This window comes from Gouania willdenowi, chromosome 8 (assembly GCF_900634775.1).
Source record: "Gouania willdenowi chromosome 8, fGouWil2.1, whole genome shotgun sequence".
Classification (NCBI taxonomy): domain Eukaryota; kingdom Metazoa; phylum Chordata; class Actinopteri; order Blenniiformes; family Gobiesocidae; genus Gouania; species Gouania willdenowi.
The window spans coordinates 23167164-23183390 of NC_041051.1; the positions used below are offsets into that span (position 1 = coordinate 23167164).

Below are 16227 nucleotides of genomic sequence, written 5' to 3' on the forward strand. Positions count from 1 at the left end.
AGGTCAAAAGCTTCTGTTTTGTTATGTTCATAATGTAGCGATGTAAACAGGAAGTGACGTAACCGAACTGTGACCCCACTCCTGTCCTGAAGGTGGCGGGGACGAGCACGAGCGCATTAAGCCCCCGTTGCTGAAGTAGAGCACTATCGGCGCGTGTGTGCATGCGCGTTCTGTGATAAACTGGTTAAACTAGTCAGTGACACGGTTAACTTTTAGAGGAAAACGTCACCAGTGGCTGACGGTAGGTGAGGAGGTGAAGACGAACGAGCTGCGCACGCGGCAGAGGAAGAGGTTGACTGTTCCTGGTTGTGTTTCTGGTCCTGTCCGGTGCACGTGTCCAGCACGAGGCGCTTTACAGGTAACAAAGTGACGTCGTCAATATCCTCACGTGAGCATGTGGTTCATGTCCGTCAGGTGACCTCTGACCCCTGCTGTAAGGAGCACCTCCACAGGTAACTCTCTCTGGAAGCCACGCCCCTCTGCAGGCTCTGTGGACCATGTTCCGCTCCTCGAGGGCTGCTGTCCTGCATAGTGTTCACAGATCAGATCCAGCAGGACTGCAGACTCTGATAGCAGGCTCTCATTCAGCGTTTGTTGGTGCTGCAGCTCCTGGAGTACGTGTGAAGAACATCATGACCTCTTCAGATGCCTCGTCCTGTCAAAGTGTGTGTGGGCGCTGCCACGCCCTGAGGTGTGTGTGCTCGCCAACCGTGGTGAAGCCTGCTGAGAGGGAGAAGCTGCAGGGCTTTGAGTTCTGGAGGAGGACTCTGAGAGCTGCCCGCTTCGTGGTGGCACCCATGGTGGATCAGAGCGAGCTGGCCTGGCGCCTGCTGAGCCGTCGCCATGGCGCCCAGCTCTGCTTCACACCCATGTTACACGCACAGGTGTTTGTCAGAGACTCCAACTACAGGAGGGAGAACCTGTACAGTGAGGTGTGCCCTGAGGACCGGCCTCTCATCGCACAGGTGAGCGCGGCAGGAAGCTGCAGGGCACGCTAGAGCTGGGCGATATATCAAGATTCAAGATATATCGAGGTTTCTATTTTGGGGATATAAAAAATAGAAATATTGCCTTTATCTATATAGCTTTTCCTGTATTAAAATACTTGCTTTAGGAGTTACTGCTTTCTCTACTTCTCAGAACAGCATGAAAAGCTCAGGTAGATGGATTTCTGAGTGCGTCCTAACACAGACCTTCCCCTAAACAAGCTACACTACAGAACTCACTCACACGTGCTGTCCCATAGAGGAGTAGAAGGCTAAAGTGGCACAAATTGTGCAGCTGTTTGTAAATCATCAAATTTAACCCAGAATATGTTTCTGGTCAGACTTAATGTGAAATCAAATGATCAAGATTTATATCGTATATCGCTAATTTGAGAAAAATAATATTGAGATATGAGTTTTGATCCATATCGCCCAGCCCTACACACACTAACCAACCGTCTCTAACACGCCACTCTGTGTTAGTTCTGTGCCAATGACCCAGAGGTGTTCGTGAAGGCGGCGCTACTAGCTCAGGACTACTGCGACGCCGTGGACCTGAACCTGGGCTGTCCTCAGATGATCGCTAAGAGAGGTGAGCTCCTCACTGAGGTCACACACCAGGTCAGAGCGCTCCCAGCTCACCTGTCCTCTGCTTTCAGGACACTACGGCGCCTTCCTTCAGGATGAGTGGGAGCTGGTGGAGAAAATGAGTGAGTTGTCGTCTTTTTCATGTTCATCTGCAAACGTCCTCACCTTCAGTTATTTAATCTTCTCTTTTCTCTCAGTTAAATTAGCCAATGAGAAGCTGTCTGTGCCTGTCACCTGTAAGATCCGTGTCTTTAAGGAGATGGAGAAGACGGTGCGCTACGCTCAGATGTTGGAGCGAGCTGGCTGTCAGGTGACCAAACATCCGTTTACCCATTTCCATCATAACACATGAAAAACACACATAAGATGAAGCTTTGCATTCATTTTCAGTCACAGGATAACACAATCACTAGTCAATCCATTACACGTAGTGTAAGATTTTGAAGGCATTGATTTTATATAGAGAAAAAGAAACAGGTCTTATTGATTTTTTTTATTTTACAACATGAATTCAGTTTTTCTCATATAATCAGGGCTGTTTAACTCATTTCAGTTCAGGGGCCAAATATGGACCAGTTTGATCACAATTGGGCCGTAGATTTTGGTTTCAGTTTCTAATTTTAACATCAATTGTGCCCTAGTTTTTAATATCAGTCCCAGCCAGATCTTCACTTCAAAAATCCTTGATTTTGTAACAAATGTTTGTGTAATTTAGAGGAATTTTGTGGAATTGTTGCTGAGAAATTGCAAGATTTGTGGAAAAATTGAGTTATTTCCACAATTTCCCCCCCCCAAAAAATGACTTCATCCATGTGATATAAACAAATGAAAACTGCAAGCCCCCCAAAATATAGTTTTATTAAATTGGTGAATTTAGCATATCTACAACTATCTAACATATCTGCAATTATTTGGTCATTTTAATTAATGTTTTTCTGAAATTTTGTCTCCTTCGGGCCAAATTGAATGCTCTAAAGGGTCGCATGTGGCCCCCAGGCCTTGAGTTTGACACGCAGGCCTTACACGCTGAGTGTAGTCAGAGAAAGAAAACCTGGTTTAACTTCCTGTTATTGATTTTAAACCTGAAACCTTTGTGTGTTTCAGCTGCTGACTGTGCACGGCAGAACCAAGGAGCAGAAAGGACCCCTCACAGGCGTGGCCAGCTGGGAGCACATCAGTGCAGTGAGGTGAGAGAAACCCCTCCCCCAACCTACTCCTCCACTCGTGCTCTGTCTGACCTTCACTGTGGGACACGCCCACAGGGCGGCGGTGACTATTCCTGTGTTCGCCAACGGGAACATTCAGCACCTGAGTGACGTGGAGCGCTGCATCCAGGAAACGGGAGTACAGGGCGTGATGAGCGCAGGTGCGACCTCAGCTTCATTGGGCATCATCGTGGCCCCCCTGCTGATGTCTCGCTCTTCTCCTTCCAGAGGGGAACCTCCATAACCCCGCCCTGTTTGAGGGCTGCAGCCCCCCAGTGTGGGCCGTGGCTGAGGAGTACCTGTCGGTGGTGAAGCAGTACCCTCCATGCTCCCTGTCCTACGTCAGAGCTCACCTGTTCAAGATGTGGCACCACACGTACGTACCCAGTGTCCTCACTACATGCTTATCTGACTGTTGATGCACATGTTCAGCAGCCATGTTATTAGCTACAGCCTGTTCAGTAGGATGAACTTAAAGAAGAAGCCACTCATCTGTCATTTGGGTGATTTCAAAACTTTTCACTCATTTCTTGACTGTTGGTCCACACATGTGTCATGTTGTCAGTTAGGCCTGTGACACACCCACGTGCAAAAAAAGATAGAAAATAAATACATTTAATGAACTAAAATATACTTACATTAAAAAAATATGTACTTGCATAAAATGATGAGGTTGAATAAATAAATTGGGTAACTTAACTGCTCAACCGGCAGCAGCCGCCCGGCACACATTAAGTGGTTAGCCTGTAGGCTAACACTACATACAGCACGAGTCAATGTTTATGCACATTAGGGATGTGTATCTTTGGGTGCCTCACGATTCGATTTGATTCCGATTCTTAGGGTCACGATTCAATTCAAAATCAATTCTCGATTCAACATGTATACAATGTATAGTGTGTTTAGGCAAATTATGTCATCTAAACAATAGTTTGTATAAGATAATTTTAACTGATTCCAATGATGTTATCACACAAAGGCAAACTTACGACAAAAGGTAACATTTATTCATGCTAAACAAATAAAAACTTACAGTACAAGAAATACATACAAATAAATACAATTGCCTAAATAAAAGCTTAGGCCAGCTGCCCTTTCTTCCAGAAGTAAGTCTAAACTCTCAGTGACTACAATAATTGTATAACTGCTTTCGTCCTGACTTTCTGTTTTTCTTGTTGTTGTTTTGGTTTTATGTTTCTACTTGTATTGTTTAACTTGTAATTTAAAAAATATTTATATATTATTTTTTAATCGATTTTTGAAGTTTATGAATCGATTCAGAATTGTGGATGATTAGAATAGCGATTCTTATGTTAATCGTTTTTTTCCCCACCCCTAATGCACATGTTGAGCTACATTTATATTGACACATGTTAACATGAGTTTGAGCTTTTCAGACTTCTGGACTTGTTTCCCCACATATTTGTACTGAGAGGTCTTGATGATATCTAAGGATGGACCCATATGAAAATTATTAGATATATGGCTGCTCAGGACACGTTGGCCCTTTTCCAGACACGCGCGCGCTGACTGCGATGTCTGCTGACCACATCCTGTTTCTGCTGGGTTGTTTTGGTCGGAAAAGTGTTTCAGTCAAAAAGAAAATGCAGTTTTGGGCCTCCTCTCCCGCTTCTTCAATGTCTTCTTCTCTGAAAAAACATGTCTTCTTTGGTTTTATTGGCTAAGGCGATGCATACCGCCACAAAATGAACAGGGGTAGTAATGACATGCTACATTCAAAGAGCGAGGACAAACGGCACCAAAATCTATTTGTAGCGGGTTTAATTTTTTTGTTGGGGTCTGCCACAAATAAATTAATTTATAGGAAACACTCATGTAGCAGAGCAACGCTCACGTACTCGCACCTGCTGCCATATTTCACACTACCTTGCAGCCCCGCCTCCCCCCACAGAAACCAAGAGACTGGATAACTGATGAGGGTTCACTCCATTCATTCTGCTATAGAGCAAACGAGTTAATTTTCATTTATTGTGTGATTCAGTGATGATAGTCACAGGTCTGAGGTACTTCCAAAGCAGTGTGGTCACCTATTCTCCTTCTGTTTCTCAGGCTGCAGCTGCACCACGACCTCAGGGAGGAGTTGGCCAAAGTGAAGACCCTGGAGGCGTTGGCCAATGTCAGCGCACAGCTGAAGCTCCGCTGTCAGGTAGGGAAGCCATTTCCTGTGTGTGTGTGCGTGTGCGTGTCACAGTGTTGTACCCACACAGGAAGAGATGCTTAAGTCTGAGGATGGAGACCAGAAAGAGACGGGCTTACCTTTCCCTCACTGGATCTGTCAGCCTTATGTGCGCCCGCCGTAAGTCACAGCACCGTCTTCTGCTCTGAGAGCTAATCAAAAATCTGCAGATTGAAATCATCAGTGGTGTCACTTTACAGCCCAAAGGATCCGTTGACTAACGGAGCCGAGCGGTCTGAGCAAAAGAGTGTGTGTCCAAAGAGAGCTCGGGATGAGGACGACAGAGCAGCTCACACACTCTCCAAAAACAAGCTGAAGAAGAGGTCACGAAACCCCAACAAGAACTTTTGTATGGAGCAGAAACGTGAGTTTGTTCCTCGTCTGAAAGCAGAAGCAGTAGCTTGCATGTGACCATGTGTTCTCTGTGTCTGCAGCAAAATACATCCGATGTGAACAGTGTGGGAACCCAAAGGTGAGCAGGCGGACAGCGATGCCTGAACATTTGTTCACTTAGTAACTCTTTTTTTTGTGTCCTTAAGGGAAATAAATGTGTCTTCAACCTGTGCAGAGGCTGCTGCAAAAAGAAAGCCTTCAAGACAGTGGCCGACTGTCCAAGTCAGTAGTGAGCCGTGCACACACCAAACACTGCGCACCCTACTGGTTAGAAACACACAGTGCCATTCTAAGGACGAGTCTTTAATGAACACATTAAAGGTGCAGTCCGCAACTCTCAGATCCCTCTCTCCCCCTCCCTCCCCGCTGCTCTCTTGCCCTGCCTCCAAACTTTCCAAAGTCCCTCCCTCAGAGGAGCTAACAAACTAACATTAGTCCAGCAGCAACATCACAGTAATATAACATGCTCTTTTAAAAAGCATATTATTGCAGCGCTTCTCTCTCTCAATGTGCACACACCTCAGCAGCAGCAACACAGTGTCACTTACAGCAGCCCACACGGAGGCTGCTCCGTGCACATGAACAACACATGCACTACAGAGTTCTAGTGTAACAATTACAAATCAAACATAATGTAAATCAAGCAGCAGTAATTACCTTTCAAGCAGAAAAGTTGCTAATTCAATCTTCTACTCCTCCAGTCCATACACTGTAAAAAAGACGGTACGCCAGCCCCGGGAAAGGGGCGGGGCCTGTGAGCAACAGCTGTCAGACAGCCCATCAAACACAATCCTGGCTTTAACTGGTTCTTTTTCACACAAACTACTAGTTTGATGTAAAGCTGTCCTTACATAGTGACAGCTTTATCAAATATGACAAAAGTCGCTTTTATAAGAGTTGCAGACTGCGCCTTTAACAAAGCAGTGCTATCAAAGAAAAAGTGCTCAGTCGAATAGAGCCAGCAACACTATGGGAGTGTGACTCTGGTTAGAGAGTCACGGAGGCAGTTCATGATTTATAAAGGCTTTACTTGGAAGAACATGGTTCTGTAAACACAATGCAGCAGTATATAGCATATTAGTAATTTAACACATATGATTAAAGCCGCAAGTAATAGCACTCTTAAAGGGCTAGTAACAACATAAGTGAAAGTGAAACTAAACACTATAACAGGGCTTTCCTACAAACACAAATACACAAAATTACCTAAACGCACACAAACTGCACAAACACACAGTTCTTTGATCATTTGTTTTGAGGTTTTGTGAGAAAATGATTTATAAGTAGAAGCCTGTAACTCATCTCCACAGCTTCAAGTGGGATACTAGACCTTTGGGGTGATGCTCGGTTGACGTAAAGCTCTTCACTCCATGACCCAGTCTGCAGGTTCTTTCATGTGGAACTGAAGTTGTTCCCCTCTGTGTGTGAACAGGTCACGGCCTGAGGTTCAAAACCAAAGCAGACAAACGTCGGGCTGAAGCAGAGGAGAAGATGGAGGAGGTGCTCCACACTCAGGAGGTCTCAGAGGCTCCTCTGCCTGTGTGATGAACACTGTTATGAACACTGTGACAGTCTGTGGGAGAAAGCAACAATAAAGCATCTTCTCACAACATGCAGTGGTTACGTGTGCGGAGCTGCTGCTGATGCTGACCTGGGATCAGTTCTGTTCACAGAGGGAGAGGTTGGACCTCTGCTGAGATCTCAGTGAGGGTCTTACTGCTCTCTGACCTGGAGAAGCTTCAGATCAAACCATTTTCTGGGGAGTTTGCATGTGATCTTGGTTCCTGTGGCTGATTGGTCCACTGAGCAGGACATCATACTAAGGTTAAAAATAATTTAGATAAATTGTTTAAAAAGTTAAAAGTTTAAATCAGGGTTTTCAAACTCATTTTATTTCACGAGCAAGACTCGGAATCATTTGAGGTGAAAAGTGCTGCACATTATTGGTGGGAAAACTTTTTTTTTTTTTTTTTTCTAAAACCATGATTTCTTAAATCTGCATTGAAATTACTCTAAATTCTGAATTTAAGAAATTTGGAATTAAAAATCCTAAAGTTACTGATATATGAAACTTGAGATACTGTAAGTGAGAGGCACATTTTCTTTACACGAAAGCCTCAACTCAAGTACTATTTTGTCAAAAATGTTTACAATTTGTACAACTTTATTGATTAAAAGTGTGGAATTAAATAGCTGATGTAGGATCATTGATTAATCAGTAGTTTTTATTGACTATACTGGTGTGAGTTGGACATTACATTCGATTGGTTCCTTTAATGTGTTTTGATAATTTATTTATGTTGTATTGGTAGATATGGAAAGAGGTGAACTTCAGTGGAACTGAGGGAAATACAAAACTAAGCAAAAAAGCATGATTTGTGTTTAAATGTACAATTTTCAGACTTGAAACATGGTTACAAACAGGTGATTTAAAAACGTATTATTGTATTATTTATTTTATTTATCCGTCAAAGCTGCGCCTGTTTGAAACAAACGAAGTTCCCGGATGAAGAGTGCGGAACCTTTGTGCTCGATCTGGTTTCCAGGGGAAGTATTTAAATTAAACGCCTGGTGTCATTTGAGGTAGCCGGACTTGGAGGTCCGAGGAGAAGAACTTTGTTTAGGACCATGGAGGAGCACGAACAGCGGATTCCCGGGGTCGGTGACTCTTTGTCCCGTCCTGAGTCTTCTCTAAGCGGCTCTGCTGGGCCTCTAGGCCGGACTGCGCAGCTCAGAAACTGGGCTGGATTCTGGTGAGCCTCGTCTGTGCATTGTACTGTAACTGGTACCCAGTGATGGTGGTATAGAGATGAAGCCTCACGAGGCATCGTAGCACTTTTAAAAAAAGGGTTCATTTCTCGAAACTTCACTTTCACACGATACCACCTAGTGGCCAGGTGTGTAACTACACCAGCTCTGACTTAACCACATAATGGGCGAGATATTTAATTTTTATTTATTTTTTTGCTCTTGGGAATGAGTGTGAATTGCGAAAAAAAAATATGAATAATATATTGACCTAAATAATCACATGTATATTTTTCAGTGTATTTCTGTGTATATTTACCCAAAAGTAGTTCCAACAGGTTTTGAACCCAATCCTTCCAATCCTCCAACAATTCTTAAAGCCCTGTTCTCTCACTGGTAGACCACCAGTTATGTAAAATAATGATACACTGTGTAGTGATATCTTTGTCAGGAAGTGCACTCACCTGTTCAAAGTTTAGGATGGACTGGGAAAGTGTTTTGGAGTGTTATCTAACACTTGAGTATGGATCCTAACACTAACTGTTCTCCATCAGGCTCCTCGGGCTGTGCAACAACTTTGCTTATGTGGTGATGCTGAGCGCCGCCCACGACATCCTCACTCAGCAGCAGACGGGGAACTCCACGGTGTGTGTGCGTGTGTGTGGGGTGTGGGGGGCTCAGAGGTCAGACTCATTGTCCATGTCCTTCCTCCAGGTTACAGGCCCAGTGAGCAGCGACACTAAGAGCAACAGCAGCAGCTACGACTGCAACCCCGTGTCCACGGCGGTAATAACACGTGCCTCACTCAGATGACTCCTGCAGGTTTCTCAGAACCTCATGATGAGTGTATCATTACAATCAGGGCTTTGGAGGCAGGACTACAGCCCTCCAGGACCCAGTTTGAACACCTCTAGTCCAGACGTGAAAGCAACAGATTACAAGTACTCGTGTAACTGTAATTAAGTTGCTTTTATGGGTACTTGTACTTTTTTGAGTATATTTCTAAATCAGTAATTTTATTCATACTTAAGTAGTAAAGTCATTTGTTACATTTCTACACCCAACCATTACTGAGTTAATTATTAGTTTTTGTTTTAAAATGATCAACGGACATTGTGAAACTACAAAAAAATGAAATACCAGACAACAATCAAATGCGTCACATCATAGCCGACCAATCAGATTAAACGTAATGCATTGTGCCAAAACGACATTAAATACTAGTCATTTTCTCAGTTTTAGAATTCATAAACTCAGCTATACTTAGAGCCTGAGCCCTTTATTTTAAATTCAATTCATTATTCATTCGTTATTTTATTCAAAAAGAATAATTAATCATTTTGACAAACCTTTTATTTTATACAGATGCCTTTGTGGAAAATGAATTAAGTTCCAATTGTGCATAATTTCTTCTCTTCCTTTTTAAGTTTATACATGAGATGTTTACTGTATGCAACCAATAAACGTGGGGGTTGACAGTAACTAGTAACTTATACTTTGAGTACTATTTTAATTTAATTGAGCTACTTTTTACTTGTGCTTGAGTACAATTTCAATCAAGTAACAGTACTTCTACTTGAGTAGGAAATATCAGTACTATTTACACCTCTGGTCTAGTCCAGCTGGAGCAGGATGAACAAAGTCACTGGTTTTAATGGGGACGTATTGTGACCCACAGGCCGTGCTACTGGCCGACATCCTGCCCACGCTGTTCCTCAAGGCCTTGGCCCCCTTTGTGATCCACAAAGTGCCTTATGGGTAAGACCTTGAGCCTGATGGAGCTGTGCATCATTCCCAAACCTGTTTCTGACTCGGTCCCATTCACCAGTGTCCGAGTGCTGTTCTGCGTCGTCATGGCAGCCGCTAGTTTCCTCCTAGTGTCCTTCTCATCAGCCATGTGGATAAGTATAGTCGGTAATTTTCAGACACTCACAGTTATGTTCAGAGCTATAAAAAAAATAGTGCATTACCAGAATATTTATAAAAGTGGTTTGTTTTTAGTGCAAAGGAGGAAATTTAATTTCAAACATCAATTTGCACAAACAACCAACAGATATGGATTTCTGTTGTTGGGGCCAAAATGTGGAATTCTTTACATAGTGATATAAGAGCTGTTTGAATCCGTTTCAGTACAGTGTTATTTGGTTTCCTGTTTTGGGGCTGAGAGCACATGTAAATCTTTGAATTTGTTAATGTATTATTTATTTCATCATTATCATTATTTTTTGATAATGCTGTAATATTATATCAGTTAGTGTAAACTTGGTAGACCAATTGTTTAATAGTTGTGATTGAGTGAGAGGAGCAGGCAATATATTTTTTTCTTCTCCCTACTCCTTTCTGGACATGGAATGTAATGAAGTAGAATATTCTTTGTGGAAGAATTGTGATTTTGAATGAAAATAAATGAAATTTATAATAATGTATTGTTTTTACTGCTGATTTGAAAGGTTTTTATTGATTTTTAAGCTGTTGAATGTTTTCTGTTGCACTTTCAAATCATGTAAAGAACATTGAGTTGCATTGTGTATGAAATGCGCTATTTGCCTAAATATTTAGTTCATTTCCAACCTATTTGACTGAAGAACGTTGTCCTCTGTGCTGTGTAGGGGTGATCTGTGCCAGTGTGAGCTCTGGGTTGGGAGAACTTTCCTTCCTCTCCCTCTCCGTCTTCTTCCACAGGTAAACTGGTCTAGATCTGTTGTGTGGGGGGGGGGTGTAAAGCTGAGTTCACCTGTGTGTGTGTGTGTGTGTCCGTCCCTCAGGGATGTGCTGGGAGGCTGGGGCTCAGGTACTGGTGGTGCTGGTCTAGCTGGAGCCTTCCTGTACTCAGCTATGGTTCAGGCAGGTCTTTCTCCGCAGACCACGCTGCAGTTCATGCTGGTGGTTCCAGCTGTGATGCTCCTCAGGTGAGTGAGTCACAAACCCAGTAAAAAAAAAATGGATGTGAGGGTTTGTTTGTTCATAAATTCTCATTTCTGACAGTATAAGGAGCAACTCTCTCTCCTCATATTCTGATCTCTGCAGTGTCTTTCTTTCTCTGATTCTTCTTCCAGCTACTTCCTGCTGCTGGTTCCTCCTGCCTCGGTGCTTCAGTGGAGCAGACGTACTGAGGAACCTGTGAGCTCTGAGGAGAGGCGGGCACTGATGGATGACGAGGAGGAAGAGGACAAACCCGGTCCTGGTAACATAAGCAGAGGAATCTGTGTATAATAAAAATAAGGCATCAGAAAGCAAGAATGCTGTGGACAGCACATACACAGAGGGAATAGACCCTTTACGTCAGGGTGGGAATTATACGCTTTTGTTCTTATTTGATTTTTATCACCATACTGATTATTGAGATTTTAATTTCTGTATTCTCCATTTTCAAAAACAGCAGTTGAATTATTCTGTTTTAGAAACAATGAATAAGTCATAGTTCAAAAAAACAATGCACATCGCAGTCAGTGAGTCGCTCTGATATTTATTTACAGTGAAACACATGTACAACACTACGTGTAGAGATAACACATAATGGCATATGTATATTTTTCTACCATTTCTGTGTCATGTGTTTTTGGAGAAGGGTTTGTTGTAATTTTGTGTATTTTTGCTGTTGTTTTGTGTATTTCTCTTTTTTTTTTGTGTTTTATATTCTATTGTTTTATTCTATTTTTATATTTTTTATTTTCCAAGTACAGTTTTTAAGACAGCGCAACGAATTTGACTTGGTAGTCGGTGTGTGGAACAAAGAAACAAGCCAGCAACAATATTAATAATAATAATGATAAATGTAAAAGATGAGGGAAAAATAAAGGATAGATAGAGAATATAGGATAAATATTATAAATATATATAAATATATATATACAGTGCAGAAGGTAATATTGAGATATTCAGAGGACTTTCCTATTTCCATCATGTTGTCCTCACAGGTGGAGCAGAGGAGCAGAGATCAGCGTTGACCTTCACAGAGAAGCTGCTGGTCCTCAGGGTGAGGAACGCTCTCTCTGCCTCAGAGTCCTGCTCTGTTCTCACTCTGTTCTCACTCTGTTCTCACTGTGGTTCTCACTCTCTTCTCAATGTGGTTCTCAATGTGGTTCTCACTGTGGTTCTCACTGTGGTTCTGTGTGCAGGGCCTGCTCAGGTTCCTGCTTCCTCTGGCTCTCGTCTATTTTGCAGAGTACTTCATCAACCAGGGTCTGGTGAGTCTTACTAAAAAAAATAAAAATAAATAACAAAACAGTTTGGAATAAGAAGGAATATAGTGAATTCTTTAACAGATTATTTGTCAATATTGCACCAGAACGTGTGTGAAATATCACACTAGATAATGAACCATGGAAAAATCAAAAGGAAACAAACCCTTACTCAATGTTCCTCACTGCTGATGATGAAAATGAAATTCGGACTTTTTGATAACAAATAATCACAGGACGTAGATGATATCAATATGAGGACAGAAGGAATTAGAAAACCTTTTCACATATATTTGTAATCTGAATTAAATGAATTATTCCATTGATTAGATCAGGTGATAGACATCTTTACACTAATTAACGTCCAGTCTCCCCATGACACAATTTCCTCAAATATTGGAGAAGCTCTCGGATTTAAAGTTACACGTATTCATTGAAAAGCATAACTTGCTATCAAATTATCAATATGGATTTTGACATAATTGATCTACGGCACATGCTTTAATAGTTTTAGTGGAGGAAATAACAAATCGCATTGAAAAAAAAAGAACTTTACACTTTTATTTTTTGTTGTTTTGCAAAAAGCCTTTGACTCCATTGATCATCATATACTAGAAAAGAAAATGGAAAACTATGGTATGAGATGAATAATAGAAACTTGACCACATGCAGGGTATATTAGGGCCAACATTGTTAAACATAACAATGAAATGTGCTTTTTAATTGAGCAACCTTTGGTTGAGATAACTCAGGAAATAGATCCATTCAAAACTTGGTTTAGTGTAAACAAATAACCAAACTAATGTCATTTGGAAAATGCTAAATAAAAAAAGCAGGTTATATATTTTTTTGCCTGTATACACACATTGCTTGTCACATCTTCAGCTAATCACAGACATTTGAAGGTTCCTACTGAAAGTAGATGTTGTCTGTTCCAGATGGAACTGCTGTTCTTTCCCACGTTCTTAATGTCTCATGCAGAGCAGTACCGCTGGTCAGTATCAGTGCAGCCTGAGCAGGTCCTGCTCCATCTGTGGATCACACTTGGTCCCCTCATGACCTTCTGACCGTCTCTGTGCTCAGGTACCAGACGTTGTACCAGGTGGGCGTGCTGGTTTCCCGCTCCTCCCTGTGCTGCTTTAAGATCAGGAAGATCTGGCTGCTGTGTCTGCTGCAGGTGATTAAACATGTTGATGTTTCCAGTGTGCTAGGTTTGAACCTTTGCCCTCACTCAGGTGCTGAACGCGATCTTCCTCCTGAGTGCAGTTGCCTTCCAGTTCCTACCCAGTGCCTGGCTGGTGTTTGCTCTGATCCTGTATGAAGGTCTGCTGGGTGGAGCTGCCTACGTCAACACCTTCTACTTCATCAGCAAGGAGGTATCGTGTGTGCTTTAGAATCCACGTCAGAGTTTCACGCCGGTGATGTTCAGGGTTGTAAAGGCTTTGGCCCATCTGCACATGCTTCTTCTATTCTAGATTTTCTTCCTCTTTTTTTTCATTTTTCGTAGTAGACAACTGGTACATTTTTAAGCAAAATTTTTTAATTTATTACATTTTCTAAAATTCTCACAGGTGTATCCATATTGTATAGTAACTCAGATGTTAGCAATAACATGTCTGAACGTATTTCAAACACAAATACATTACTTTAACAAAGCAATGTTGATCATAAAGGCAACCAGGTGAGGATGAATCGATAAAAAATAAATCTTGAAGCAGTTATGATAAATATTTCATTTTTTAATTACTTTTCCCTTTCTTTTTTATTTTATTTTATTTATTTTTTTTCTTTCTCTTTGTCTGTGTTAATGGAATGTATTGATATCCTCATAATGACGCTTGCACATGACCCTGATTTAATGTTAAGTTTAAGTGTTTATTTGAAAATAAAGAAAATGTATAAATCATGGGGAAAAAAACAGCAAAACAAGAGCCAAATATGTGGGATTGACCAGACTGGTCTGGAGTGAGTGGAGTAATACTGTATGTGGGTGGGTTCAAATAATTTTATTGCACGAGTATGACCTCAGCAGGTTTCCATCTAGTAAAAAATCTTTCTTTCTGGAGTTTTAAAGCGTTTGTGATTTTCTCCATGTGGTATATTTAAGTTTCTCAGTCCACATATTATTTTTTAGTTTTCATTGTATGGTTGGAGTTCTGTTGGATTCTGTGTTTCAGACGTTTCATTCTCTCCTGCAGACGGAGGACAGACAGCGTGAGTTCGCCATGGCAGTTGCCAGTGTGGGAGACAGTGTGGGCATCGCTCTGGCTGGACTCGCAGCGTTTCCAGTCCATGGATACTTCTGTTCCCACTGAGTGGGGCACAGGAACAGGAACAGGAGCAGGAACTCCCTCTAACATCTCCTCTATTTATGGTTCAAAAGAACGAAAACATTTAAATTAAAAAAAACATGTCCGCAGCTGTGGTTTGGAGGAGGAAGTAAGAGACATGAGGATCATCATCAGCCCCTGGACACGCCCACCAGAACCACATGACCCAGCAGAGATGGATGGAGGAGTGGCTGCAGAAGTGCATGTGTTGGAGCAGGAAAGATGAGTCATGATGATGTAGAGCGATGTCCAATCAGAGGGCTTGGTTCAACTTGCTTTTTGTTCTACTCCACATGCTGAAGTTTTGCTTTTTATTTGTTAAACACTGTTTTAAAAAAGTTGAATATATGATTAATATTGAGTTTTACAAACGGGTTTACTGTTGTGATCATTCAGATATCTACAGATTGATCATTCACTGTGTTTTCAGTGAATGATCAATCAGGTATCCGTTCACTGTGAGAGTCCTACAGCTCAGCACATGGACTGAAAAGAGCAAACATTCCCATTCTGCCTTTGCTTTGACATATATTTAGTTCCCTGCTGAAAAATCCAGTAGAATAACTGGAATTAGAAGAAACCATTAGAAACCACTACATATAGTAGCTATAGTGGCTGTATAGTGACCATTAGACTGGTATAGAAACGCCTGTAAGAACCATTAAGACTTCTGTAGGAACCATTAAACTCCTGTAGGAATCCTTAGTAGGGACCAGTTAAAGTAATTTATATTTGTGTAGGAGATAATAGGACCCCGTTAGAAAAACAATGGTAATCATTAGAAACCATCAGGAACCATTAGAATTAATTAATAATAATGTTTAATTAATTAAACGTGAATTATTATTATTAATTAATTTTAATTACTAATTAGAAACCAATAGAATATGCTTAATGGTTGCCTAATGGTTTCTCTGACTTTTCTCAGCAGGGTTAGTTTGAAGTCTGCTTTGTGTGTGTGTGAGGGTGATTGGTATCTGCCAGAGAACACAACAGTGTGGCCATTGGCGCCCTGTGTTCTAAAGGCAATCTAGAGACTCCAGTCAACCTAACAGTCATGTTTCTGTTTAATTCTTCCTGACTACCAGAGGCGGTGCTTCAAGCACTGAAGGACACCCTCTTGTGCATTTGCAGATTGAGTATTATAACAACAAAGTCACGTGAGACCTGGAGAACCTGATAAAATTGCAAAAGTCTTGGAAAGCGACCAATGCTGTGGTGCGTTATATAACCTGGGAAATACTATTCAACGTACTTCCTTGTTACTAAGAAGGACTAAGTTCTACACCCTATTTCAGACCTCAGCCATCTTGGTCGGGGCAACACATGTACATCGGAAAAAAAATGAATCATAATTCACTAGTTTCTTAACTGATTTTCATGTGGTTTTTCTTTGTCAGTCAAAATATGTGCTATTAATACATTATATTTTATTAAAATAAAAAATGAAAGATTATTCCCAGTTTCCTTGTTTCAACTCTGTATGTAATACTGTATGACCATATTCAGCACAATGTACAGGCATCGTTGAGTTGTTAGCTTGCGTGCCTTCAAAAACAGTGGAAAGCCCTGTCACTTTGACCCGACTAGCTTAGCCGC

The 16227-nt window shown here is 41.5% G+C and overlaps 2 protein-coding genes across 3 annotated transcripts; both read left to right on the forward strand.

Annotated features, from left to right (window-relative positions):
• Positions 1-104: 104 nt before the first annotated feature.
• Positions 105-6981, forward strand: dus1l (dihydrouridine synthase 1-like (S. cerevisiae)). 2 transcript variants are annotated; one of them, XM_028455200.1, is made up of 14 exons: positions 105-452; positions 607-965; positions 1470-1578; positions 1646-1696; positions 1772-1884; positions 2679-2761; positions 2837-2940; positions 3008-3155; positions 4850-4946; positions 5008-5096; positions 5177-5340; positions 5411-5448; positions 5516-5591; positions 6802-6981. In XM_028455200.1, exons 2-14 carry the CDS (start codon positions 633-635, stop codon positions 6912-6914), a joined length of 1518 nt encoding a protein of 505 aa, XP_028311001.1. In that variant the 5' UTR covers positions 105-452; positions 607-632; the 3' UTR covers positions 6915-6981. The 2 variants fall into 2 exon arrangements, with proteins under 2 accessions (XP_028311001.1, XP_028311000.1); XM_028455199.1 differs by having other exon boundaries at positions 106-358.
• A 124-nt stretch (positions 6982-7105) lies between these two features.
• cln3 (CLN3 lysosomal/endosomal transmembrane protein, battenin) lies at positions 7106-16090 on the forward strand. Its single transcript, XM_028455201.1, has 15 exons — positions 7106-7193; positions 7844-8122; positions 8672-8762; positions 8832-8903; positions 9796-9875; positions 9946-10031; positions 10727-10799; positions 10883-11026; positions 11174-11301; positions 12035-12093; positions 12236-12304; positions 13237-13292; positions 13382-13475; positions 13534-13674; positions 14497-16090. The coding sequence occupies exons 2-15, from the start codon at positions 7998-8000 to the stop codon at positions 14611-14613; spliced, it is 1335 nt and encodes a 444-aa protein (XP_028311002.1). The 5' UTR covers positions 7106-7193; positions 7844-7997; the 3' UTR covers positions 14614-16090.
• The last annotated feature ends 137 nt before the right edge of the window (positions 16091-16227 follow it).